Below are 27,860 nucleotides of genomic sequence, written 5' to 3' on the forward strand. Positions count from 1 at the left end.
ATAAGAGCAATATTCAGACAAGAAATTCTAAATCTCCTTTGGCATGCCATTTCAACAGTCACAATCACTCGCCTAGCCAGCTGCGTTTTCTAATTTTGGAGACTGTACCAGTATTACCAGGCAGAGACAATACTCAACACCTACTGCGTAGAGAAGTGTTTTGGATGACCTTTTTGAACACATGCCAACCGAAGGGTCTTAATGACCGTATGGATCTGAATTTTTTTTATGAATTGTGTTATTATTCATTCCATTGAACAGTGTTAACTGTAATGTATTCATCTTCACAACTATGGTATATTGAATAGTTGTTCTTTATATGTACTCTCATTAATCAATATTTACCATTTTTTATGTCTTCGTACACATCACCATGAAGACTTTGTGACAAAGGACTTGTTCAGACTGTGACTATTGACTTTGACACTAGAGGAGGAGCCAGGATCTCCCTCCAGTTTACATTTTTTATAAAAAAAAATCATATTTCCCACCGTATTTTTAACAACTCAGTTTAGATTCTTTCTCTTTTTTTAACATGGTCTCATGTTTTTAGTTTAATTTTTATTATATTTTCCAATTCGCAACAAAATTCATTGTTTGCGTTTTATGTACGGACTAGTCTCTTCTTTATTTTTGGTTCCGAACCCAAGGAACTTTCCAAACACTTCCGGGTTAAAAGCGGCAGCTCACTTCCTACAAACACCACCCGAACTCGTTTCGGCGTGCTACGATTCGAAAACGCGTTACCGGAGCATGAAACTGATCTACCGGGTGAGTGCTACCCAAGTCCATCCTGCTCTAGTATAACCTGAAGTGACCTTCGTGTTTTTTACTCAACATGCATTAAATGGTCTGGTTCTTTCCTTTTTTTAGAACGCGGCCCGTGACAGAAATTACCTGATTCAGTTGAGCAAGCTTCGTGCAGCAGGAACTCTAGGTATATTCCTTTAAAAAAATATCTGTCATAATTTCACCCAGTACCGTTGGCACAGCGGTCACGACAATGGTTTTGCGTTATCCCTTTCAGGTTACAATTTGTGATTTTCATTCTCACTGCTTTTACAACTGTATACGAATGCTTCTAGCAGTAAAGGTATGACGCCGCTTATATCATATGTATCATTATTGACTTTATCTAGAGATCACAATGTTTTTTATGCAAACCATCCACTTCCTTGGTCTTTGCACGTTTATTTGGACTTTTTTCACTTGGGCAAGAGTGAATGACGTGACCTCACACATGACTGTTTTGAACATAATTCAAAGGGATATAAGGTTCAAGATAGACCCATTCTGAAACAATGTTGCATATATCATCATTTAAGTGATTGCAGTTGTGTTTTATTTTCCTTCGACAATAACTATGACCCTGAAGAAGGGCAAATTGCCCGAAATGCATTGGGCGTTGTATTATAATTGACAGTGAAAAATGATTTACTACAAGTGTGAATAAAACTAATAATCAACTGAGCTAAAGTTTTTGATTAAAACTTTATTTGAACTTTAAACAAAATTTTCTAAGGAATTCTTTTCTGAGTGCGTTTGAGGACGTCATTCCCTGCTGGAATAGCGCTACCAATTACAGTTATATCACTTCCAAGACTCAGAAGGAAGATCTCAAACAGCACCAACATACACAAGTTAACCTTATTCTGACATTGTACTAATTACGAGTGCGACGGTTTCGTATTCAATTCTGTCCAATATAAAATGCATCATTTTACGGGGCTCCTCTGTGTGTGGCTTGAGGTGTTGCTAGGGACTACATGTGGCTCAATGAGGGACACCCATGCTGGATTTCCTTTGTCAGCTTCCAGCAGAATCTGTTAACCATGGGTTGAGCTTCCCCACTGCATGTAGGGTTAAAGAAGCAATTTTTAAAAGAGCTAGCTGATAGCTGGGTGGATTCCCCTTTTAAACAGCATTGCAGGGCTTCATTGCATATCTGGATATATAGGGATCTTAACATGGGTTGTAGCCAATATGTTCCATAGGGCAATAGATTTTGAAAGATGTAGACTATGTGGACTAGGGATTAAACTCCTGTGGAACCCAGCCTGCACTGCTTATCCTCATCATGCCCCCTTCTACCACACCAGTAGGCTTTTAGTGAAACCAGACAAAATCTCAATTTCATCCGCTGGATTTTCATTCCCTTAGCCAATAGTTGGGAGAGATAAAATGGGAGTGCGCCTAGGTCAAAGAGGTTGGCTGCCCAGCTGCCATGGATTGTCTCCTTCAGAGACTTTATGCCTCAATCCATAGGTATTAATTTTGCTTGCTTTAAAAGTAGCTTCGATCTCTGTTAAGTGGGGAAGTTGGTTGACCATATGTACTTCGCTTCTAGGTCAGTGAAGGAGCTGGTCAGATACTGGTGCCAGTTGAAATGTGCCCAGTTCATCACTGACCATAGAGCCAAAATGCCAAGAATGAGTACTTTGATCTCACTCTGCAGTACCTGTGTTTTTGAACATTACACCTATATGAATGTCACCTGGTCATTCCTTCAGAATTTGGGATGGGGAATGCTGTACACAAGGTATACATCTGTGGTGTCACGGGGTGAGTGTTGACCTGACTCTACATCATACACGCGTCATACATTTTAGGGTTCTGGGAGTGAGCATGGATACTAGCTCTGCCTCTGTTTGCTAATTTAGAAACTCTTGACGGTGACGTAGGCCTGAAGGATGCCCTTTCAAGATGCCCGACACTATACAAAGAAGCAGTTGAGCATTTGAATTTGAGTTATTGAGATTACGAGCATTAAAATAATGATTACGATATTTCCAGTTTAATTGCACTGAACCAGATTCTGAATAAAATTCAACATGACCCTAAAAAACTTTCTTTATCATTAACATTTACCATACATAATTGATGTGTCTGTTTTCCCCAGCCTTCTGACATTGCAATTGTAAAGACAATGAAGAACCCTCCACATGGCGTCAAACTAGTTTTGTCAGCTGTCTGTGTCATGAAAGACCTAAAACCTGAAAAGATTATGGATCCTGCAGGGACAGGAGAAAAGGTAATGTAATTTCTGTGCTAAAAGTTCGATTTGTATTTGGTAATTTATTTTATTTTATGCTGCACACTGTCGTCAAAAGATTTTCTTTACTGTCTCTGTGGGAGATTATGCCAAAATATTATGTATCTGTTTCTAGTGTGCTCTCAGTTGTTGCCTTCTCGCACAACTAATTGATGAATTCTCAAAATATTACACTATAGAAATGTAATACAGCTTTTAGTTACATTTCGATGGTTGTATGACATTACAATACTGGCAATTACTTGCATGTGTTTATCAATAATTTTTTATAACACATACTTCTACCATGGCGCGTTTCGGCGTATTACACGCCTTGATCATGGCGTGTAATATGCCGAAACCGTAGGGTTGTTGTTGGCTTGGAACCTTGTATTGGAACCTTGTACTAAAATAACCCCAAGCACCAGTGGACTGGCGTATCATTGTGGAAGGAGTGCGCACATCTGTGTAGTTGTGGCACAGCATGCTAATCCCCGCACTGTAAAGGCTGTTTCCCTATTTCCATCCGAACAACCTCAAGTATTGACTGTAGAAAGAAAAAAATGATAGGTTCATTCACAGCTTCTAGGTTGCTTATTGTGACTGCTATGGTACTCGATCCTTGTGTCTGAAAAGTCATCCCTGCTATACCTCAGAAAATTAAAAATGTAGTACTTTAAACAAGAAGTATCATCTAAGTAGGTTCCCAGTTCGGTATAATTGAATGTTTCTTAACATCACGGAGAGCCCACAAGAGTCTCAAGGGGTACGATTGAAACGGGGTTTGTTTTTAACTTTTTAAACACAATTTGCTGCTTTGCACTTACTTTGCACATACTGTTCTAAAAGTTGTTCCCTGCCTGTCAGCGCTGCGATCCCCGGTCCACCACGGTCTTCAGGGCCGCTTGAGTGGCGGGACGTAGCTCCTCCTCCCGGCTGCGTCACTTCCGGGGGAGAGTGTATTTGAATCTCTGAAGGGCTGCCGCTGCGTAAGGAAGCTCACGGAGTGCCTGAGAGAGTGTCAAGGGGTGCGATTGAAACGGGGATTGTTTTTAACCTTTTAAACACAATTTGCTGGTTTGCGCATACTGTTCTAAAAGTTGTTCCCTGCCTGTCAGCGCTGCGATCCCCGGTCCACCACGGCCTTCAGGGCCGCTTGTGTGGAGGGACGTAGCTCCTCCTCCTGGCCGCGTCACTTCTGGGAGCACAGGAGATAACTAGAATGTGTTGCGGACGCATGCAGCGAGCGGCGCGCCAAAGGCAAGCCCGTCTGCGCCCGTCAGCATCCTGGTAGCGGCCAGGTCCAGACATGCTGCCCGTCCAACCATAAAAACAAATACAAGGATCCTTTGGTCTAGAGAATAGCTCCTGTCCTTCGATGGGAAAACTTGCTCAGGTAGCCCAGCCCTTGACCTTAGTTCCGATATAAACTGTACTCCCTGCTTACATTGTAGTTGGACCCCTGAAACCATGTTGGAGTCCTCATCCAAGAGCGGCTGGGCAGTTCTCCCAACTGCAGACCGCACACATCCTACCACCTTTAAAGCAGGCCTGCTCAACTGCAGATCGCTGGTCAAACATGCAACAGATATATGGCTTCTACTAGAAGATGGTACTTGGGATGCCATATTCTTAACGGAGACTTGGCTCAAGGTGGATAACCTATCAGCTGTTGCCTTGGCCATCCCTTCGGGGTTCAAAATCTGCTGCGCACACAGGTAGGGCAATAAAAGAGGTGGTGGGGTAGCGATTATATTTAGAGAGGCCTGGGAAGTAGAGACCTCAATAATCCCCACAATAGCTACCCTGGAAGGCTTAAATTTCTGCCTAAACATAGGTCCCTCTACCGCTATCTCTGGACTTTTGATTTACAGACCCCCCCGACTGCTCAGCATGCGCCATCTTAGACATATGTGACTACATAGCACAGAAATCCTCATCCTATGCTAACTAGATGGTACTGGGAGATTTTAATCTTCACAGGTATAACCCCAACTGCACACAGGCTCTTCAGCTAGAGGCCTCCCTCACTGGTATTAATTTGGTGCAGCTACTAAAACTGCCGACTAATAAAGCAGCAAATGGGGGTGGGGTCGCACACTACTCACACACCGGCGGTGTCACCCCTAAGGACTCTGGTTAGTGTAGTTACGTGTTCGCGATGCATCATCTTTCGATCTTCCGCTATCTTCTCTGTCTTTGCCATCCCTGGACACGTGTTTCGGGGTATCACCCCTCGTCAGCAGGGATAGGCCGTGTTCTGGGGTTGCAGATGGCTGCCAAAGATCTGCCAGGTATAGTACCACACAGGCGCGTAGATGCGGGATCCCAGGCTCGTCAGCCAAGAGCTCAAGGAAGCTTTAAAGTTACAAATGGGGGTGAGCCGCATACTACTCACACACCGGCGGTGTCGCCCCTAAGGACTCTGGTTAGTGTAGTTACGTGTTCGCGATGCATCATCTTTCGATCTTCCGCTATCTTCACTGTCTTCGCCATCCCTGGACACGTGTTTCGGGGTATCACCCCTCATCAGCAGGGATAGGCCGTGTTCTGGGGTTGCCGATGGCTGCCAAATATCTGCCAGGTATAGTACCACACAGGCGTGTAGGTGCCCCGCACCTGCGCGCCTGAGTGGTACTAAACCTGGCAATATTTGGCAGCCACCGGCAACCCCAGAACATGACCTAATCCCTGCTGATGAGGGGTAAATACCCCGAAACGCGTGTCCAGGGATGGCGAAGAAAGCGAAGATAGCAGAGAATCGAAAGAAGATGCATCGCGGAACGCGAACTACACTGACCACAGTCCTTAGGGGCGATCCCGCTGGTGTGTGAGTAGTGTGCGACCCCACCCCCAATTGTAATGTTAAAGCTCCCTTGAGCAGTTGGCTGACGAGCCTGGGACCCCGCACCTGCGCGCCTGAGTGGTACTAAACCTGGCAATATTTGGCAGCCACCGGCAACCCCGGAACATGGCCTAATCCCTGCTGATGAGGGGTAAATACCCCGAAACACGTGTCCAGGGATGGCGAAGAAAGCAAAGATAGCAGAGAATCGAAAGAAGATGCATCGTGGAACACGAACTACACTGACCACAGTCCTTAGGGGCGATCCCGCTGGTGTGTGAGTAGTGTGCACCCCCACCCCCAATTGTAAGACTAATAAAGCAGGCCACACCCTGGACCTTGTGTTCTTCAACCTTTCCTCTATGGTTATGGAGGCACCGAGCCAACTGACCTGGTCGGATCATTATATGATCCGGTTTTTGGTCGACCTACAGCAAGAAAAACAGCAGCTTGGGCATCGCTGGGTGTGGAAAAGGAATTGGAAACAACTCACTGCTGAAAGAAGTTTATGCCCAGTCCTGAAGAGGAACATTTCTCCCTGCACAGCTGACCGTAATACAGATGCCTTGGCCTTCCATTTGTGGATCTCTACAGCCATAGACTCGCCGCCCCGACCTATTAAAGCACTGACGACTACGCCATCAGCTCCCTGGTTCTTTGATGCCCTTAAAGTGGCTAAGAGCAGATGTAAACATCTTAAACGCAAGTGAAGGATTAACTACGATGAGAGCGCTAAAACTACCTACAAGACAGCCCTTTTCCAGAGCTTAGAAAAATGATAAAATCAGCCAGAAGAGAGCACATAGCAAATTGTATTCAGTCAGCAGAGAATTCAAGCAAGGAGTTATTTAAGATAGTGGACGCGTTTCTTCAACCCCAAGCCTCACAAATGGAAGGTCCCGCCTCCACCCTCACTTTGTGAGAACATTGCTGACTTCTTTGATAATAAAATCTGCACGATTTACAATTCCTTTGTGGGTAATGCTGCTACTATCAAATCTGGCGGCAACGGCTGCCATGCAGAACTCTGTGATTTTAGCCCCATCACTCTGCAAGATGGGATGTCCTTGATTATGGGCTGTAAATCAGGCTACCCTGAAGATCCATGCCCCCTTAAACTGTGGATTATAGTTGCCCACTCAATAGCCAAAAATGTGATTCACCTATGGAACTCCTCCCTAGCAACGGGCATCTTCCCCGAGACGTGGAAGCACGCTACGGTGCTACACCTTAAGAAAAAACACAATGCAGCGCCAGAAGATCTGAGTAACTTCTGCCCCGTCTCACTTTTACCAGCCCCAGCCAAGATGCTGGAGAAGTGGGTGCAAAGACAGCTGTCTTTGTATGTGGAGAACTCTGGTATCTTGCATGATACTCAATCTGGTTTTAGACCAGGTTTCAGCACCAAATCGGCCCTTCTCGAAGTTTCAGAATCCCTCAAAGCCACAATGGACGCCAGGACTTCTGCGATGCTGGTGCTACTGGATTAATCCGCCGCGTTTGATATGGTGGACCATGCAATACTACAGTCTAGACTCAAAGAGAGCGGCATAGGGGGCATGGCACTAAGCTGGCTTGGTTCCTTCCTGTCTAACCGGTCACAGCAAATCGCCCTTCAAACTCTTAAATCCAAACGTAAAAAGATCTGGTGCGGCGTCCCCCAGGGCTCAGCACTCAGCCCGCTCCTCTTTAATATCTACCTGGCTCCTTTGTTCACTCTTATCGCCAACTGGGGCGTGAAGGCGTTATCCTACGCCAATGACACCCAGTTGGTGTTCTCCTTTAAAGAACAAAAGGACATAGCCCTAATAAACTTCAAGGGCTGCCTAACAGACATTTCCCGTTGGATGAACAACAACAAACTGAAGTTCAATGCCAGTAAAACGGAGGTACTATTCTTCGGGAACATCTGCCCTCCGCCTGCGGAGCTCTGGTGGCCGCAGGAAATGGGCCTTCCACCCACCCCAGCAGCCTCGGCAAAAAATCTAGGGGTGAAATGGGAGACTGATCTCTCCCTATCAGCCCAGATCACGCAGGTGTCAGCGGCCTGTTTTGGGAAACTGAAAAGCCTTCGCAAAGTCATCCGACTATTGCCTAAGGAATGCCGCCGGGTGGTTATACATGCCATGGTGACGGCAAGGCTGGACTATGCCAACAGCCTATATGTAGGACTGCCGGCCTACCAGATTAAAAGGTTGCAAATAGTCCAAAATGCAGCAGCAAGAATGATAAGGAGAGTATCCTTCCGGCACCACATTTTGCCACACATCAAGAAACTCCATTGGCTGCCCGTGGCTAAGAGAATAGAGTTCAAGGCATTTACTCTTGCTTTCCGTTCTCTCCATGGAAACTGCCCAAATTATTTGAAACTACGTTTGTGCAGCTAAAAACAAAATAGGCCCCTTAGATCTAACGCCTTGAACCTTTTGAGCGTCCCTAGGTTCAAGAAGGCGCGCATTGGAGGTAGATTCTTTGGGACCGTGGCCTCTAAGCTCTGGAATGAGCTGCCCAATTTTCTGAGGCAGAATAAATCTGAGCCCATTTTTAGGAAAGCTTTGAAAACGTGGCTTTTCAGCCGAAATCCTTAGTGATGAGAACACTCCTGCCGGTCTTGCGGTTGCACCCATGTTGCTTTCCTAGCTCTGGGACACCTCTGCTTGTGGTAACTGTTCGCTCTCTTATAAATGTTGTTAATATTATTATTATTAAAATAGGGGATGTAGATAAGTCACGGCTCATTATGCTTTCAATTCTTACATTTATTGTTCAATATTCCCAAAGGGGAAACTTTCTCGCTGTCCAGAGGCGTTGCTGATAGACTCCAAGGACTACACAGGCTAATTCCAGAAGCTAACTCCTCGCCGCACCCGCTTCGCGGGTGCCGCGTCGCACGGGAGGACGCTGACCACCATCCATCGGCAACAGGAGTAGGAAGGCAGAGGTAAGGGCGAGAGGCTCGGCGGGGCTGCGAGTGTGCGGGGACTGCAGCAACCAGGAGTCCCTACGAGACCACGGAGACAGCATCCGGTCCGCTCTCCCCGCTGGCCCGCCCCCCGCCTTCCCTGCGCTATTAAAGGCGTCACTTACCATCACCTGTTGGGGAAACTTTCTCGCTGTCCAGAGGCGTTGCTGATATTCTCCAAGGACTACAGAGGCTAATTCCAGAAGCTAACTCCTCGCCGCACCCGCTTTGCGGGTGCCGCGTCGCACGGGAGGACGCTGACCACCATCCATTGGCAACAGGAGTAGGAAGGCAGAGGTAAGGGCGAGAGGCTCGGCGGGGCTGCGAGTGTGCGGGGACTCCAGCAACCAGGAGTCCCTGCGAGACCACGGAGACAGCATCCGGTCTGCTCTCCCCGCTGGCCCGCCCCCGCCTTCCCTGCGCTATTAAAGGCGTCACTTACCATCACCTGTTGGGGAAACTTTCTCGCTGTCCAGAGGCGTTGCTGATAGACTCCAAGGACTACAGAGGCTAATTCCAGAAGCTAACTCCTCGCCACACCCGCTTCGCGGGTGCCGCGTCGCACGGGAGGACGCTGACCACCATCCATCGGCAACAGGAGTAGGAAGGCAGAGGTAAGGGCGAGAGGCTCGGCGGGGCTGCGAGTGTGCGGGGACTCCAGCAACCAGGAGTCCCTGCGAGACCACGGAGACAGCATCCGGTCCGCTCTCCCCGCTGGCCCGCCCCCCGCCTTCCCTGCGCTATTAAAGGCGTCACTTACCATCACCTGTTGGGGAAACTTTCTCGCTGTCCAGAGGCGTTGCTGATAGACTCCAAGGACTACAGAGGCTAATTCCAGAAGCTAACTCCTCGCCGCACCCGCTTCGCGGGTGCCGCGTCGCACGGGAGGACGCTGACCACCATCCATCGGCAACAGGAGTAGGAAGGCAGAGGTAAGGGCGAGAGGCTCGGCGGGGCTGCGAGTGTGCGGGGACTCCAGCAACCAGGAGTCCCTGCGAGACCACGGAGACAGCATCCGCTCCGCTCTCCCCGCTGGCCCGCCCCCAGACCTTTACATACCTATATATTCTCACTTGACTCCCGCAGCGCGGGACGCAGCTCGGGGCGAAGACCGGGCTAAGAGCGGGCCGTTTGAGGCCGTTCGAGGACTGAGCGGACTGGACTGGCCCACCCTCTTTCGCCATTTTCACGCTCCCTTAACTAAGTATATATTAGTTAAACAGTTTCTATTATTATCCCACTCTGGCTGTTTGATACGCGAGTGCCCCTTGTCCTAAAAGACATGAGTACCAGGGTAACACGGAGTAAGGCCTCCAAGGTTGGCCCGCAAATCAGTGGCCCCATGGATGACTTCATCGCCCGTACTAATATAGCTATAGATCACGAAATATCTAAACTTCAAACCCGGGTCTCTTTAGAATTGGTAGCCGCTAGAAGACTGTCCCAAGTTATTGCGCTCTCCAAAAAATCCTCCCTACGCCACATAGCTGCTTCGGTTACCCCGGAGCGCCCTACCATCCCTCAATGTGTAGTTACACAGGCTGATGTCCATCGGACCTCGATTTGCTCCATCCCCGCCTCACCGGTAGAGCACCACTCTAACGCAGATGAAGCTAATCTATCGGCTGCTTCCTGCGCTCAGAATCCAATTTCTAACCCCCAGGCATCCCCGATCACCATTAGTGGCAAACTACCCAAAAGAAAGCGCAGTTCACGTTCTGCCTACTCTCGTAAAAAGGCGAAAATTGCGGTCTCACAACATCTGTCTTTGACAAGAGTACTGCCATCTAACGCAATACTAGAACAAAACCCAAGGTCGCAGCCCCCAAGTGAGGGAGGGACTGTGGGGTCAGATGCCACTTCCTCTACCACCATCCAAAAGGACGAGGGCCCACAGGCTGAAGGGTTGGGTAAGAATGAAAGGGAATTTATAGATCTGGTTTGGGAAACCTTAAAAAACTCCTTTCCCCTCTTGACCTCAGACTCTCAAGAATAGAAAACAACTTGCTCGAGATGGAAAAGAGCATTATTGCCCTGGCCACTCTCGGCTTGAGAAGTCTTAAAAACCAGGGCTATCCTGCAGCAGACCCAATATCACTAACCCCTACCCCCCAAGCCCAGAATCTCCCGCCCCCAGTTCCAGCCACTATACGGCCGGTTCCTAAGCCGAGGACCGTGGCTGTGGACCAAATTTCCACTACCACCAAACCTAAGGCTCCCCAACGGGCTCTAAAGCCTCAAACAGGAAACCCTAAACCTGGCGCGTACCCTAAACCCATCCCTAGCGAAGCACAGGACCCTCCTGTAAAGGACAACTTTAGAGGGGGGTACATTGATCTTCCCCCAGAAGCCAAAGACTATGTGGTAGTATTAACGGGTGTCCCCCAGATTGGCGCAGGCCAATACGAGAATCATTGGTCGCTGAAAAACAAGATAATGTATTGGCTTAACGTAAACAGACCAATCCCTAACGGCCGGAGAAGCAGAGTCCTGATGGTTCGAGGAACTCCCTGGGTGGGCCCATCAAAGAAAACCAGTCCTGGGGACTGTATAGTGGTGACCTTTGAGGATCCACATACGGCACAGTTCATCTGTTCCTGGCCTGGTAGTGAAGGGTCCCCGGTTATACCCAGGCCGCTGTCCTTTTTCTATCCACCGCGCCCCCGACACACCTTGGTGGACGATTGGACATTGGTGCAGCATCAACCATGGAAGAGCCATTCCAATACCCACAATCATACTCTTCCACACTGGAATGGCCTCCCAACTTCAAATAGATATGGTGGCCTGGAAGAGGTAGATTGACTCTCTAGCCAGCATGCCCAACACCAACTGGGAAAACCATTATCACCACTTACGCCAGGGCTAACCGAACCCTTACCCTCTGACCCTCTAGTAGGTTTAGTAGGGCCTTTAAATAGTTTACCTATTGAGGGAGGGATGATGGCTCCAAACACTTCAGACTTCCAAGGTCTGGAAGACCGGCTGGATCCACCCAGCATGATTCCTCGACCACAAACCCAAAGGGTCTTAGCAGAGAGGAAGCTGACCGGTACAATCACGGTTCCCAATCACCAGCAGTCTGAACCTCGTGTAAGGATCTCTAGAGGGGCTGTGTCTAATTCTTCCTTACCTACTTTTCCACCCAACCAGCTTACCCCGGGTGCGCCGTTAATAAAGATCCTAAGCTGGAATGTGGCTGGGCTTGCCCGCAACTTTGATAGCCCTGAATGGATTGCCTTCCTAGAACCCTACAGCATCTGCCTCCTACAGGAAACCTGGTGCCAAGATCCCAGACACAGAGTAGGTTTCTCAACCTACTTTGTTCCAGCCGTTCAACAACTTGGCTCCAAAGGTCGCCCGTCCGGCGGTCTTTTGATTTGGGTCAGCATCGCTCTAAGGTTAAGTGTTACCCAAAGGTCCACTAAATCTCCTGACCTCCAATGGATAACAATACATCGTAAAGGAGGGAGGAATCTAGAAGTCTTTAATATTTATTTGAGGGGTGCCAGTGGTGGGACATCACGTTTAACTTCAACAGGCCTAAGCAGCGATTTAGCTTCCTGTAACATTGACTCTTATGTCCTTCTTGCTGGCGATTTTAATTGCTGCTTTGAGCCATTGGCCAGGGAAGATATTCTGGATACCTTTGAAGAGGACTCAAGGAGAGGTATCCCTATCCTAACCCTTGACCCGATCCCCAAATGGACACAAAGCGCGATAGACATTAACGCCCTTTGCTTGGAACATAATCTGAGACCAGCCAATGGTCGCTCTAAATCGGACCCTATGGGAGCTCATACATACAACAGGACGGGGCGATCTTCTAGAATCGATTTCATTATGCTCAATTACAATCTTTGGTCTTTCCACCAAGACATGGAGGTCATTGTGTCTTGTGACAGTGATCATAACCCACTCTCCCTATCCATTACTTTTCCTTGGCAGGATGGGACCCAAGACATGTCAGACCATAAGTGGAAAACATCACATGAAATCGTTCCCTCAAAGTGCGGCAGGCGCCTGAAGTGGGCAAGAGTCTCAGCGGACGAAGCAAGGATGGCACAAGCCGGGTCCATCCTGCTAGAGGTGGATTCCAGGCTTGATGCCTTAAGCCCCACCAGTAAAAAGACTTTACCACTATTTACAGAGACCATAGCGACTTTGAGTGACTTGTTTATTATTCCCCAATCTAGTACCAGGGTGGGTCTGAAAGGTGCCTCCAGGGCCAGAGACAAGTGGTACTCCTCTAAATGTCGAGCAGCGAAGGGGGCACTTATCTCTGCAGTAAAGAACCAAGACCCAGTCAGAATAAGAGCTGCGAGGAAACTCTATAAAAAAACTGTGGCAGAAGCAAAAGAGGCTCACGATCTAAACTTCTGGCGGGAGCTAGCAGAAGCAAGCACTAGGAAAAATGCCAAGGGGTTTTGGGATCTGCTAAGAGCCAGGGACAAGCCTACCGATCAGCAGTTAACTTGTAATATCCCTGGTGATGTATGGTTGGAACACTTCTCAAAGCTGTACTCTGCTCCTCTGGGGGCATCTCACTATAATTTGGCTCCCTTGCCTTGCCCCACAGCTGATCTTCCAAGTAGCGATGGTTTATTCTCTAGACAGGAAGTAGAAAGGGCAATGAAGTGCATTGTACCCAATAAGGCTGCAGGCCCTGATGGGATTCCGGGCGATTTGCTAAAGTCCTATCCAGCATGGTGGAGCAGATTAATTGCTTCTCTCCTAAATGAGGTCTTGTTGGGAGGCTCTTTCCCTGATTCATGGAGGGGTGCGGAAGTGGTCCCTATTTTTAAGAAAGGCTGCAGGGACGATCCAGCAAACTATCGCCCCATTAGTTTGCTGGATTCAACCCAAAAGGTTGCGGGTAAAGTAGTACTGACCAGGATTTTGCAGTGGGCAGAGGAAAACCAGATTTTGTCTGATCTTCAAGCAGGCTTTAGAACGGGGACAGGCACCATCGAGCAGACATTTCGCCTTCTAATGATTTATTGGAAAGTAGTGGTGCTGGGAGGGGGTAGTTTGTACTTGGTCTTTATAGACCTGCGTACAGCCTTCGACCTGGTCCCACGAGCATTATTGTGGAATGTCCTCAATGGGTTAGGCTTACCGCCTTATTTGTTGGCCTTACTCATAAAATTTCATGATAGCAATTTTGCCCAAATTAGATGGGGTTCCCAGGGGGAAAAAACATCTCGTATCCCGGTAAATAGGGGCGTCCGCCAGGGATGTGTGCTTGCCCCCACTCTGTTCTCTCTCTATGTTAACGGAGTGGTGGAGCATCTCCTCAACATCCATCGGATGCACCCTCCCTTGCGGGGAAGAAAATCCCGACGCTCCTATTTGCGGATGATACCCTTCTAATTTCGAAGTCACCAGCGGGCATCCAAAAACTGCTCTCTAGCTTCAAGACCTTTTGTGACGACAAAGGTCTGGCTATAAATATAGGTAAGACCAAGTTTCTCGTTCTCAACCCCCCCAAGAAATCCGTTGCTCCCCCCGTTCTAGACTCCGTCCCTTTGGAAAGAGTCAAGGAATTCGATTATTTGGGCATACGACTTTCCGACTCTATGAGCTGGAAGGCACACCACCAAAAGGTGTTTCTGGCTCATAAGAGGGTAGCAGGAGCCCTGCTTAAAGAACAGCGTGCCTCATCCTTAAAACCTATTGGGGCACTTCTAGATATTTATAGGGCAAGGGTTGTAAGCGCAGCACTATACGGTGCAGAACTGTGGGGCATTCAGAGAGTTGACACCTTGGCCTCCCTCGATAACAATTTTCATAAAGACCTTATGAGGCTGCCCCACAGTACTCCCACAATCCCCCTCTTGCTAGATGCGGGCTCCCGCCCAATATGTGAGCAAGCAAAATTACGTCCCCTTTTATTATGGTCCAGAATAAGGAATGTCCCTGAACTCCGCAGCTACGCAGATGCTCTAAAAGATCTCCTGTCCCTTCCGGGTTGCTATAAGATCACCTGGCTTAGGGAAGTCAAGTGCCTCCTTTATAAACTGGGTCTAGGAGATGCTTGGGACAACAAATCAGCACCCTCAAAACAACTGCTAAAGAAGGCGTACTGGTCATGGGTGGACAACGAGAGAATGTGCAATCCAAATCACTGCAAATCTGTTGCCCTTTTTTTTGTTAGTCAAAGAGCTCCCTTTTAGGGAACCCTATTTGGATCTAATTCATAATTCAGGCGACAGATCTCTGTACATCAAATTCAGGGTGGGGGTACTCCCTCTGGGCCAGTTTACCTCGACTTGGAAACCACCCTTACAAACTGTACCATTCTGTCCTTTTTGCGATACGAGGGTTGATTCCGTTGCGCACCTGTTGTTCGAGTGCAACACTTATGCAATGCCTAGAAGGTTGTGGTTGAAGCCCCTATGCAGGAGCCTGGGAACGAGATCCTATCTGGAAGCCCTGCGCATACTGCGCACAGATGCAAGACCTTTCTTTGCCTGCTGTATGGCAAAATTCCTAGGCTGGGCTTGGCGTATAAGAACTGCAAAAAAGCTGTTGATCCAGTAATATGCTCTTTCTCTGTCTTGCCCTTCCCTAAAATTATTGATTGCTTTTTTAAAAAATATTCCATGTTGATTCTGTCGGTCATTGCATTGACTGTGCTAAAAATGTCTTTTAAATTGATGTGATGTGTTGCTGTTATGATATGTTTTTATATCGAAATAAAGCTTAACTACTACTAATATTCCCACAGTCAGATTTTGAGATTTCGCTGTGATAATGGTTTATGCAAATTGGTGGCAAATGTATTTTGTTCCTTTCTTTTGGCTGTTATTTATATATGAACGATGCAGCCATTACTTAAAAAAGTATTTCAGTGAGTTCTCTATGCTCCCAAGTGATTGTACATAATGTTTAAAGATTGAAAAAGCCAGATTTTAATTACTGAGCACTAGGTCAACCAATTTTTAAAAGTAGGAATTACAAATGTAAGGGGTGAGGGGACACTTGAGGCCACACACCTTTGATATCCTAGTCACTGAGGCTATACTCTTACATTTCCATTGTGTGAGTGTGGCACCGTTGCCCACCAAAAAGGCCTCGAAAAATCCCAAGACCTGTGCACCAGTAGGAGGCGAAACACGTTTTGGCTGTACCTCAGAAATGGCTGTACATCATGAAACAATAACTAGGTTGAGCAAAACAAAATAAAAATACATTATTTCCTTAACAGTGGTTCTATGTTCTTGTATGAATTTAAAAAGCTAGCACATCTTATTTGTTTATAATGAATGCTAGTATTTCCATAAACACTGTATGCTATTACAAATTTAATAGGCTGGTGACGTATCCATGTTCCCTTTGTTAAAAAAATACTTTACTTTATCCATTCTGGGAACATACGTAAAGACATCTTATTACCTCATTTTCTGCAGGCTTACATGTAAGCCCTACATTTTAGACATTTAACGAAAAGTCTAAACACGACTTTCAAATTAGTGTTTTTAAAACATAATGTGGGTCACCTTATTTCATGTGTATTTGCTATTTATGCTGCGTTTATATGAGGTCTAGGAAACAATATTAATCTTAGACCTAGAATTTGCGCTAGCAGTCAATCAACACCAATCGTGCATATGACTACGTGAGTCAAATTTCACACACAAACATTTTTATAGTGAAAATATGTAATCGCTGTGCCAAATGGTTTTGCAACGCCAAACACCTGTTAATACACACAAAGAGGGGGTTACATGGCAGGAAGACCAAACATTCATATGATTTAACACACAAACATCCCTAGGATTCCATGCAAATCCAGGTCAGAGAACCGCCTGGCTTTGTGTCAAATACTAGAGCCAAATGAAAGCAGGCGTAAACAATCGATAAAAGGAAAACTGCATGTTTCTCCAATGGGCAATATGTAAATTCTACAGCATATGGAATCTACTAAACGGTTGTTTGAGTATAGAAATCTGTACTCGATGACGTCAAATGTTTACAAATCTTTGACATGACACGACTTGCCTTGGCTCCTTAACATTGCCAAAATGAATTATTTTGCACAAGCACCAACAGTTACATCATTGGTGCTCTGTTCATTGTAATTCTGAAGCTGAGTTTTTTTTACCTTCAGCAGTGCAGCGCTGCATGAATATGAGTACATCAGGGTATTAGTGTGCATGTTTAAGTCACATGATAATGTTTTTCATTTTACAGATTCTTGATTACTGGGGTCCAAGTAAGAAATTATTGGGGGACATGAACTTTTTGAGAGATCTCAAGGAATATGACAAGGATAATATTCCAGTAAGTTTCTGTTTTCTACTTCTTTCCAAAACAAAGCATGCTTGCTTCATATGCACATTCCTACACCACTACAAAGCACTCATGTAGCTGTTCTCGTTCTGGTTAAATGAGAAGACATTCCTTTAGAGGGTAAAGCCATTTTTGCTGAATGATAACAAGCCACTGTCCATCGAGGCATTTGTTGTTTGGAAACCTTCATTTGTCTGGAGGATCCATAAGCTACTAAGCTTTTTTCCTACTGCGTTAAAAACGTGTCTAGTCAACGGAAACATGTATAAACCTCTGGCTAAAGTCATACCTAGTGGCATAAAGTGTGTAGAGGACTAATTTTGTTGATGAATGACTTCATATATTTAGTTTATCTTGATCACCCAGACACTATTTAATACTGGTCCTCCCAATCAGTACTCTGCCAGCAACATGTGCCTCAGATAGCTTGAACAGTGTTGCCAATCCTTTACTTAAAATATGTATTTTTAATCTTAGAATAATCTAACTATAGATTTGTCTTTAACTGTTGAATTAGCCCACAATAAAGTAATTTAATTTTGAAGGATGGTCTCTCATTTATTAATGTTTTGGGTCCAGCTAGGAATATTAGAACATAATTACAGTTGTAAAGCAATTCACACATTTTAAACATCTTAAAAGGTGTCCTGCTTGTCATAAATTTGTCTGACAGAAATCCTTTATTACTTTTAGGCTCATTCACAGGTTTCTAATGTACCCAAGTTAAGTTAGGTGCCCAAAAATGAAATCCGCATTAGCAAAATGTGAGATCTTAATTTACAGTCAGGATCTGGGGATATTGATTACCACAATTGGAAGCTTGTAGAGGGCAAAATCGATTAATCTTGCAGAATATCTACAGTGCTATCTTTCGCCTTAGACATGAGATCAAGGTGTTTGAAAGGTAGAGAACATGTAAAATGTTCACTCAGAAAACTGTAGTTTATATACACTGGGTTTTCCAACGTAGGAACACACCTAACGCTGTTCATATGAGCGTCGGAAGTTAGTGTATTTCCATCATGGGAACAGCAGCAAAATATCTCCACATTTCATAGAGATTTGTAGGAAGGAGTTTCTTCACTGGGAAAAATATTTTCCTATTTGGGAAAAGTTAAATAATGTTTTAATGAATTAATGCAGTCAGTCCACATATGTAAGCGAAGAGGTGGAGTACACAAGTAATCTATGATGTATATAAATTTCCATGCCTACTCCTAGGGGTGTCTGAATTTTCAGAGATTTGGTCAAATTATAGGCTTATGATTGCAATACATACATGTCTGTTGGTTTAATACAAATGTGAATCAAACTCTATTTGCTCAATTATCCCATGTATAGTTATGACTGAGTGACGTGGAAATTATCATCATTCCCATGAAAATTTTAATGTGTAATATTTAATGTATAAATATCTTAATAAAAGCTGTGCGAAATGCTAGAAGTCTAAGTTTCAAATATTAGAGATAGTGAAAGCTTATCTTGAGGCAAATATAGAAAAACGTGCTTGCTGAAGAAGCCATACTAAAAGGAGAACTGTTCTAAAGAAGACGACGACATAGGTGAATTCTGACAGATTCTTTATTCACGTCTTTACACCACCACAGGTTCCAGTCAGTTGGAGTCAGCTGTGGAACCTTCAGATAAAGCAATGCCTGGTGCATTCCAAAGGGGACAGGGTGGTGGGGGGAGGAATGTACCACGCATGATTATAACAAGAACATTCAATAGCTTACAACCAACAAACTTAATGAAAGGCTCAAATCGTCCTGTTTCTTGTTTTCTGTATAATATTGTCGAAGTTTATAGCATACATCATAAAAAGTGAGGAAAATATTGCACGTCATTCTTATGCTTTATCTTCATTATTGGCTCATTTCAAACTTGCATTTATTAATATGTAAATAAAACATAATGACTAGGAAGAAAAATAATATGGTGTATGCACTGGTGAGTAACATATTTGCACGGGCACAGAATAAATACTATTCTTCTTGAACGTAGCCACAGAGGCACATTCAACTTAATGGAAATGACAGCAGACCTAGAAGTGACACAGCAGTGACTATAAACAACACAGTAGTATCAGATAATATGTCTAGAAACAAAGATGGAGAACACATATAAAGTAAAGGATCGATGACGGCTGCTGACTGAGATTCTGATCTTCAGCTGATGAACATACAAGTAAAATTCAAAGGAACATGCATATACCTGATTGATTGGTACTCTGTAGTTATGTGTAAAGTTAAGGATCTGTGTTGGTTTGCTTTTCATAAGTAAACACAAGGAGATGATGGAGGGAGCGCTGAACTTTTCAGACACTCAGCCCCAGCACCGATCTGGGTTGAATCCATCATCGTTCTTTAGCTCACTTCGCCACCCCAGTTCAGACACAGCTATATGCAAATCAGTCTTACCCTGTGCCTCATGGGAACAGTCCAGCCCGAACTGCCAAGCAATGTCTTCCCTGGACCAGAAACAAGCATCCTAGGACCGGTTTCCGGTTAACAGCCCTCCTCAGCCAGGCTAGCTTGAATCCAGTGGCAAGGTGAGCAAGGAACCCACGTCTGGGCGTACACTGCCAACTTAGGGGAACAAAACAAACACAACAAGATGATGGACGGAGCGCTGAAACTTTTTAGACCTTCCCCCCGCCCCCCCAGTCACAGATCTGGGTTGAATCCATCATCATTCTTTAGCTCACTTCTCCACACCGGTTCAGACACAGCTATATGCAAATCAGTCTTGACCCTGTGCCTCATGGGAACATTCCAGCCCGAACTGCCAAACCATGTGTTCCCTGTACCGGAAACAAGCATTCTGGAACCGGTTTCTGGCTAACAGTCCTCCTCAGCCAGGCTAGCTTGAATCCAGTGGCAAAGTGAGCAAGGGACCCACGTGTGGGCATACCCTGCCAACTTATGGTGAACAAAGCAAACACAAGGAGATGGTGGACGGTGCGCTGAAACTTTTCAGACACTCACCCTCAGTCACAGATGTGGGTGGAATCCATCATCTTTCTTTAGTCATTTCCATAAGTGCAAGAAAAAGATATTCACTAATAAAGGGCCACACTTGACCGAAATGCATTGAGGATTGGCTAATGGAAGATAAAATATGGGAGCTTTATTAAGATGGCACCCTCTGAAACAACCGGCATATTCTAGTTTTGAAATATTTAAAATGTTTACAGATTAACATAATGTATCTAGTTTCCATGTTGAAATCATGTTTTACAATCGTCTCGGAACATTGAATGAAGCCTATCTGATATCCCTTTACAATGACCTCTGAATGTTTTTTTTTTAATCCAATAGGATATAATGCTAAACATAATTGTTTTCAGATATGCTTAAAATGTATTTCACTGTGTTTCCAATGTGTCAAAAATGAGGTTAGCACTAAAACAATAAAACCGGTTGTTTCACGAAACACTTTGTGTTTACAGGTTTCAGTCATGCAGAAGATTCGCAGTGAATATATCACTAATCCTGATTTTGATCCAGTAAAGGTAGCTAAAGCCTCCTCTGCTGCCGAAGGACTATGTAGATGGGTTCTAGCAATGGAAGTGTATGACAGGATTGCAAAGGTATGGTTTTAATCTTTGTACTCAAGGTAAGCACATTTTAAGGATATCAAGTGTGCATATTATTTGAATATAAACAGTTTGATCGAATTAGTATTTAATAGATTTAATCAAAAGGCTTACATTCCCGGTAGCTAAAGCCTCCTCTGCTGCCGAAGGACTATGTAGATGGATTCTAGCAATATGGAAGTGTATGACAGGGTTGCAAAGGTATGGTTTTAATCTTTGTACTCAAGGTAAGCACATTTTAAGGATATCAAGTGTGCATATTATTTGAATATAAACAGTTTGATCGAATTAGTATTTATTAGATTTAATCAAAAGGCTTACATTCCCTGTTGCCCTCAATTTTCCTACACCAATATATCAAACATCCTAGCTCTTAATCTGGATTGTTGGAATATAAAAGCCCTAATAAAAGAGACATTTCCCATAGAATATATGTATACACAAGACCTAAAGCAGGTAGGGTTCAATTTCCCTGATGAGATTCAAAGGTTTGGGTATGATCAGTGCAAGTTTCAAAAATAAACTTAGCACAAGTGGCGCGCTTGTATCCAGGCAACAAAGATACAAGTAAGCGTGAGTGTAATTACTAATGACAACCTTTTCTTACAGTTATAAATATGAATATTCTTCTAACATAAAATGTTTATTGAGATTTAAGAGAAGACATTTGTATGACAAAATACCTAATGCAATTGGTTTGGTGGCAGAAATATACACTGTCTACAAATGGAAAAAAGGAAAGCTCCTCTTTCTAGTAGTATCCTCTTGTGCTCTTGAGGGTTTCTAATTACCATCTGTTTGAGTGGGGGCTGCATGGAAGTTCTGCCTGTAGTGCAGAATGGGCTGTACTTTACGTCCAGAGCACTACATGGCTACAGCCTTGAGTAATCCGCCAGTCGAGGGAGTAGAAAGCAACATGCCTGGCCCAGATCGGAGCAGCACATGTTGGCTGAAAGGAGCCTTTCTGTGACCTCCAGGAGTTTACTGGTGAGTCATTGAGGGGGTTCAGTGGAGAGTACAACTTCAGCCTCCCCACAGGGAGGCAGGGAAAGCCAAAGGCAGTTTGACAGAGAATGTATCACCCAGCCTTTGCCATTTCTGAGTCTTAAAGTTTACATCTAGTGCCCTGTGGTGCACCAGACCACTTGCATCCTGATGATTGCAGTCAACCATCAAGGGTACAGCACAGTTAAGCATACTACATGCCTAAAGTAGTAGTTGTTCAAGGTAGTGACTATTGCTCAGTGGGTCTTGAGTAGCCTTACAGCTGATGATGGGGAGCAGTGTCCCTTTATTGAGGGGCTTCCTAACTGTCTGCCACATGGCCTATTTGCAATTGAAGTCTACGCTGGATTTTATATTAAAATTACACTTTTTGGAACCTGGCAGAAATATAGTAGTGGCTCCTGTACAAAGCAACAGAAGACATGCTTCTTTTGTAGAGTTTAATATCTATGTAAAGATCACTCTTTATAAGTATTGTAGACATCACTGTGTTATCTATTGGCAATGCCCTAGGTGGTTGCTCCCAAAAAAGCACGCTTGGCAGAAGCACAGAAGTCCTTAGCTGACACCATGGCACTGTTGGATCAAAAGAGAGCAGAGCTAAAAGAGGTGGAAAATCGACTTGAAGCTTTAAAAGAGACATTTCGTGAGAAAACAGATGAGAAAGTACGCCTAGAGTTTCAGGTGGATTTGTGCGCTAAGAAGTTGGAGCGAGCAGAGAAGCTTCTTGGAGGACTTGGTGGAGAAAAATCAAGGTAACTAAGGTTTTGATTGATTGATAAATACATGCCAATAATTATTCTCAACACAGTGTAATGAACATGTTGGTCTCTTCTCCATATTATACTTCCATTTCCTCTGCTGGCACTATTAGAAACGATTAAGATAAATGCAACTGAAATACATTTTTTCTGTTTTAAAAAAAAAACATGTATTTTTATTTCACATATTGCAGAGTACAATCAGAAAAATTGCATCGCACAAATTTACTTTTATCCAGTTTTCCTTTTGCTTTCACTACCTCTGTAATATAATTAGATTCATCATTCCTATAAACAAAATATGTGTTTTGTTAGTGTAATAGCTGCTGAGGAAAATATCAATGTGCTTTGAGCATTTGCAACTAAATAGAGTAGTAGGCCAAATGGAAGCACCATTGCAGCAAGATTACGTGTTTACTCTGTTCTCGTTTTGGAAAAAGAAAAGCTGTCATTTTTTCTGGACAATCCATTATTCCCCTTGGTTTTTTAATTGAAGCAATATTTTTGACCCTCTCACAGAACTACAGCATAGAAGTAGAATTTCATCAAACTAATATAAGATTCAGCATAAAACCCCTTCATGATTTTCTTATTAGACTTGTGACGTCTCTTGTCATCTATAATATAAGGGATAAAGTACCCCCTGCTGTACATCATAGGGATATTACAAGTCACTGAGGAGATGTATATATATATATATATTTTTTTTTACAGAGTGGCAGTAGCCACTCTGTAGTTATGGTTAGGGTCACCAGAGACCGGGTTTTATTTGGCATTTCGTCCCTTAATAATTTTGCACTTGTTTGACATAAGTCCGTGAAACTGTTCAGACCTAATGCACCTGTTTCATTGTCAGACTACTGAAAGTTAAGTATCGTTTTGTCAAGGGGGTGCAAAAAAAAAGGAGGTTCCCAAAATGGGCATAAAATCCAATATAGTTTACATAGACTTTTATAGTTTGTGTAGCGTGAAAACCGTCAGTTGGATTTTGACTAAATTTGGCAGGATTATAGATTATGGTGCACAGATAATTCTGTGAGGCAGTACAGGTAAGTAGGGTAAGTATTTTATACCTTTTAAATGTTGTTAACCCCTTCGATGCTCATGATGGAACGGTTCCGTCATGAGCATCGGTCGAGCTGTCCTCATAACGGAACCGTTCCGTCATGACCACACCCATTAACATTGGGGCCCAGCACCGGCGGTAAATCGGGGCAGCACGGATGTGGTTAACTTATTGATGTCTGTGCTCACAGTAGTATCGCAAAACTACCATGGAATATAGTGAAAATAACTCATTACCTGATTGCGACAATTGAAGGCAGCCATGTTGTTTATAGTTCAAGTTTTCTTGTGTTCTGTGTTACGCCTTGCAATCTAGGTAAGTATTAGGTTTGGAATTTTTCCCATACTTATTAATTAGTACTTTAGTAAAGTGGTATTAGGGCGGGAATTTCTTTTAGGTTTACATAACTTTGTTTTTTAAATACAGAGTACTGCAGTACTACCGCAGTATCAAAAAAATATATATTAAAAAGATTGGAAATACACTATAAGACACCATATTTAATAAATATAGTGTGATAAAGTGTATTTTCTTTTTTTCACATATTTAAATATGCTGAAAAAATTGTATGGGGCAGGACGTTATCTAGTAAAAATTGATACACTACTTAAAAAAAAATTGCAGTTCACCGTAGACTGCCAGAAAACAATATAGAAATTTATAAACAAAATATTAACTGTAAAAAAATGTTTGGGGTACCAAGGTAGTACCGAACTACTCTGTATTTGTTAAAACAAATATATAGAAACATTTTTGCACTACCTATTTCCACTATGCTAAAGTGGTAATAGGTAGGGCAAAAATACCAAATTCAAGACTTACCTACATCGGAAGGTGTAACGCAGAACATGGGCAAAGTGTACCTAACAACAACATGCCTGCCTTTAACTTTCGTAATGGCCGTCATTATACAATCAGCTTATGACTTGTCATCACTTTGTACATTGGTAGTACAGAAAAATACCTCCACATTTTGCTAAAATACTGCAGCAACATATCTCACTAATATAGTTACACTACTTACCTGCACTACCCAAAATAATCATTTGCATACCATAATTTGTAATCCTGCCAAATGTTAACAAAATTGTATTTAAGCATGTTTTGGGAACCTAGTTTTTCCATTGCATCCCCTTGGCTAAACCACGCAAAATGTTTTCTCCGATGACAATGAAATGGATGCAACAGATCTGCAAAATTTGGTGGACATTCGTCAAACTGGTGCAAAGTTATTTAGGGCCAAAATGCACAAAAATTCCTATATCGGTAAGCTATAACAATTTATAAACAAAAAAGTTTACCTATTACCACTTAAATTAAGTGATAATAGGTTGTTAACCACAATAAAACATATTTAACTATATGTAGGACCCTAACCGAGAATGTTGCAAGATGATAACCGTACAATAATGCACATTTGCGATAAAAACAACATGATTGATTTTTACCTTTGGTAAACACAGCCATTAACTAATCACATAACATTTCTCAGCACCATGTATTGTGGTATACCGTGAACTTACCGTGGTATATACCATAGCAAAATATATGACTACTTTTTATACAACTGATTCTTGTAATATTACTTACACTATTTACATACAAAACTAGAAAATTAACATTTACATGTTATAATGTATATTTTGAAGATATAGCATTTACATCTTTTCATACACTTTAACAGTACATTTCCTTTACTTTACACATTACAATTATTCCACCACACTGTATAACAGTTGACTTCCTCCACTCTGCAGTACGCTATTTAAAGCATGCCACTTCAGTTTTTGACACTCAAGTATAGGCCACTACATTGTACGCTAATCCAGTATATGTTACTCCAATCTACTCCACCAAACTCCACTGTACACCACTTCGGTCTATACCATTATACTCTATGCTATTACACTGTCCACCACTGTATTATATTATGGTTTTATGTATGCCACTTTCTGATAGATACATCTGCCAGTGGATTCCTCACCTTGTGAATATCCCCTTGCGTCAGCAACATTTGGAAATTCTTTCGTAGCTTCGCGCCGACGTGGGCGACGTCATAGAGGCACGGCATCGCGCGCGACTCCGCTGAAGTCACCAACACCATATTAGGCCCACGCCGGTGTGATGACATCAGTTCCCTTTTTTCCGCGTTGTCGACGCTAACGGTTTTCTAGGGATCGTCCGTAGCTATTGCAGTAACCTTGTTACTTTGTTATAATTGTGCTTCATTGTCTTCTCTCTCGACATGTCTTCGAAGAGGACCGGGTTTAAAGCTTGTGGGGAATGTGGCAAAACCATGTCCATTACGGATCCACATGAATGCTGCGCATGGTGTCTGAGCTCCGACCATGACGTCGAAGACTGCCCGTCTTGTAAGAAGATGACACCTAAGGCCCTTCGGGAGAGAGAAACCAAGCTTCTCGTGGCGAAGCTTAAAAGCAGAAAGGAGAAGAAAAGTTCGAGGTCGCGAACTCGGCGTTCGAGGTCAAGGTCTCGTTCGAGGTCGCGCTCGGACTCGTCCTCAGCCCATGCTTCGAGATCTTCAAAAAAGAAACATAAGAAGGGGACCCATGAGTCCCGGCATCACTTGAGGAAGGACTCGGGTTCAAAGCCGAAGTCACAGGTGAAGCTGGTTGAGAAGGTAGTGGTGTCTTCGGCTTCGGAAGAGCAGGACTCCGAGGGTGAAGTGTTGCATGCGAATTCGCCAGGTTCACCGAAGCAGATATCGAATCCATCTCCGGTTCCGTCCCATCCTTCAGGTCGGGAGGATGAAGGTGAGGAGGAGGTGGTTGGTGAGGGAGAGGCTCCGTTGCCCGCGTGTCCGTCGACTCCGGTGCACCAGCCCGAAGAGGAGGTCGACGTCGTATCGACTCAGCGCCCTCAAGAGCAGCCCGGGGGTTTGTACCCAGCCTTTCCGGCTCCAGGTCAGGATCCGACGCAGTTCCTGAATGCAATGTTCGGGATATACTCCAGGGCTATGTCCCCACTGGGGCTCCTGCTGGTCCCGCTGGCCCGATGGCGTATATTCTGGGTGTTCCCCAGACCTATGCTCCTGCTCCCTTTATGTCCTTTATGCCGGCTCCAGCGCTGCATTGGCATTTTCCGATGCCGGTGAAGCCATCAACGCCGAATCCATCGACGCCGAATCCATCATCTCCGATGCCGAACCCTGAACGACCTCGTGTGAAACTACCTCGTCCGACGTCGGGATCGGCGCCGGCACCGGCTCCGACGGAGTCGACAGTGGATCCGTCGGCATCGTATGTGAGGCACAGGTCGAGGCGTGAAGCCCAGAGGCTTATGGAGGAAGAAAGGTTCCGTGAGGAAGATATGTAAGAGGGTAGGCTGCAGGAGTCTGAGGACCCATTTGATGACCTGAGGGCGGCTAGTGGCCTGGAACTGTCTCCTGAGTGGGATTTAGCCTCAGGGTCGGATGCACCTTCTAAAGATGTGGCTCCTTACCATGTCGTGATAAGGAAGGCGGCAGACTTACTGAACATTACTCTGCCTACTGCTGAGTTTAAGTCGAATATTCTCACAGAGGTCCTTCATTCACCATCTTCAGTGATTGAACCAAAGCTGCCATTTAATGATGCCCTAGCAGAGCCAATTTTAGAAGTTTGGAAGAAACCTTTGTCAGCTCCTGCAGTATCTAGGGCTGTTGCCAGGAGATATAGAGTTGCTCCTAATGACCCGTTTCCTGCAGAAAAGGAGTCGAGGAAACAGGATCAGGCTGCTAAAAAGGTTTTCTCCTCCGCCAGCATGGCGTTGAAGTCCACAAACGCGACCTGCCTGATGGGGCGTTATAGCCACGCCTCAATGGATACTGTAAAACAGTTGGTGCCAAAGATACCTGAGGATGATAGAAAAGACTTCCAGGAGGTTATCTCGGACACTGAGGCTGCAGCAAGACAGGTGATCCAGAGTGGTTTGGACACAGCAGATTCTGTGGCGAGGGTCATGGGCTCTTCGGTGGCTACGAGGAGAGCTGTATGGCTAAAACCGTCTGAGTTTTCAATAGATGTCCAGTCTGCATTAATGGATCTACCATTCCACAGGTCTGGTTTGTTTGGCAAAAAGGCAGACGCTGCTTTAGAACGTTTTAAGGACAGCAGGGCGACGGCTAAGTCATTGGGCTTCAGACCAGGGGCACCTTTTGCAAACGTTTTAGAGGGTTTGGCAGATCTTCTTTTCGTTCCTACAAGTCAACTCAGCAGCAGCCACAGCAGCAGCAAAACACACTGTACAAGGCGTACAGGGGCAGACAGAGAGCTCATCCCAGAGATCGTCAAGTCGC

General features: G+C 44.6%; 1 protein-coding gene across 1 annotated transcript in view; it reads left to right on the forward strand.

Annotated features, from left to right (window-relative positions):
• DNAH12 (dynein axonemal heavy chain 12) overlaps positions 1 to 27,860 on the forward strand; it is a 1,291,066-nt gene that overhangs the window by 837,820 nt on the left and 425,386 nt on the right. The window contains exons 50-53 of the mRNA XM_086939114.1: positions 2,900 to 3,031; positions 17,035 to 17,124; positions 20,585 to 20,725; positions 22,250 to 22,491. Of these exons, the coding sequence (XP_086795240.1) occupies positions 2,900 to 3,031; positions 17,035 to 17,124; positions 20,585 to 20,725; positions 22,250 to 22,491 (605 nt within the window). The remainder of the gene's footprint in view (positions 1 to 2,899; positions 3,032 to 17,034; positions 17,125 to 20,584; positions 20,726 to 22,249; positions 22,492 to 27,860) is intronic.

The sequence above is a fragment of the Lissotriton vulgaris genome, chromosome 9 (genome assembly GCF_964263255.1).
Source record: "Lissotriton vulgaris chromosome 9, aLisVul1.2, whole genome shotgun sequence".
In the NCBI taxonomy this organism is placed as follows: domain Eukaryota; kingdom Metazoa; phylum Chordata; class Amphibia; order Caudata; family Salamandridae; genus Lissotriton; species Lissotriton vulgaris.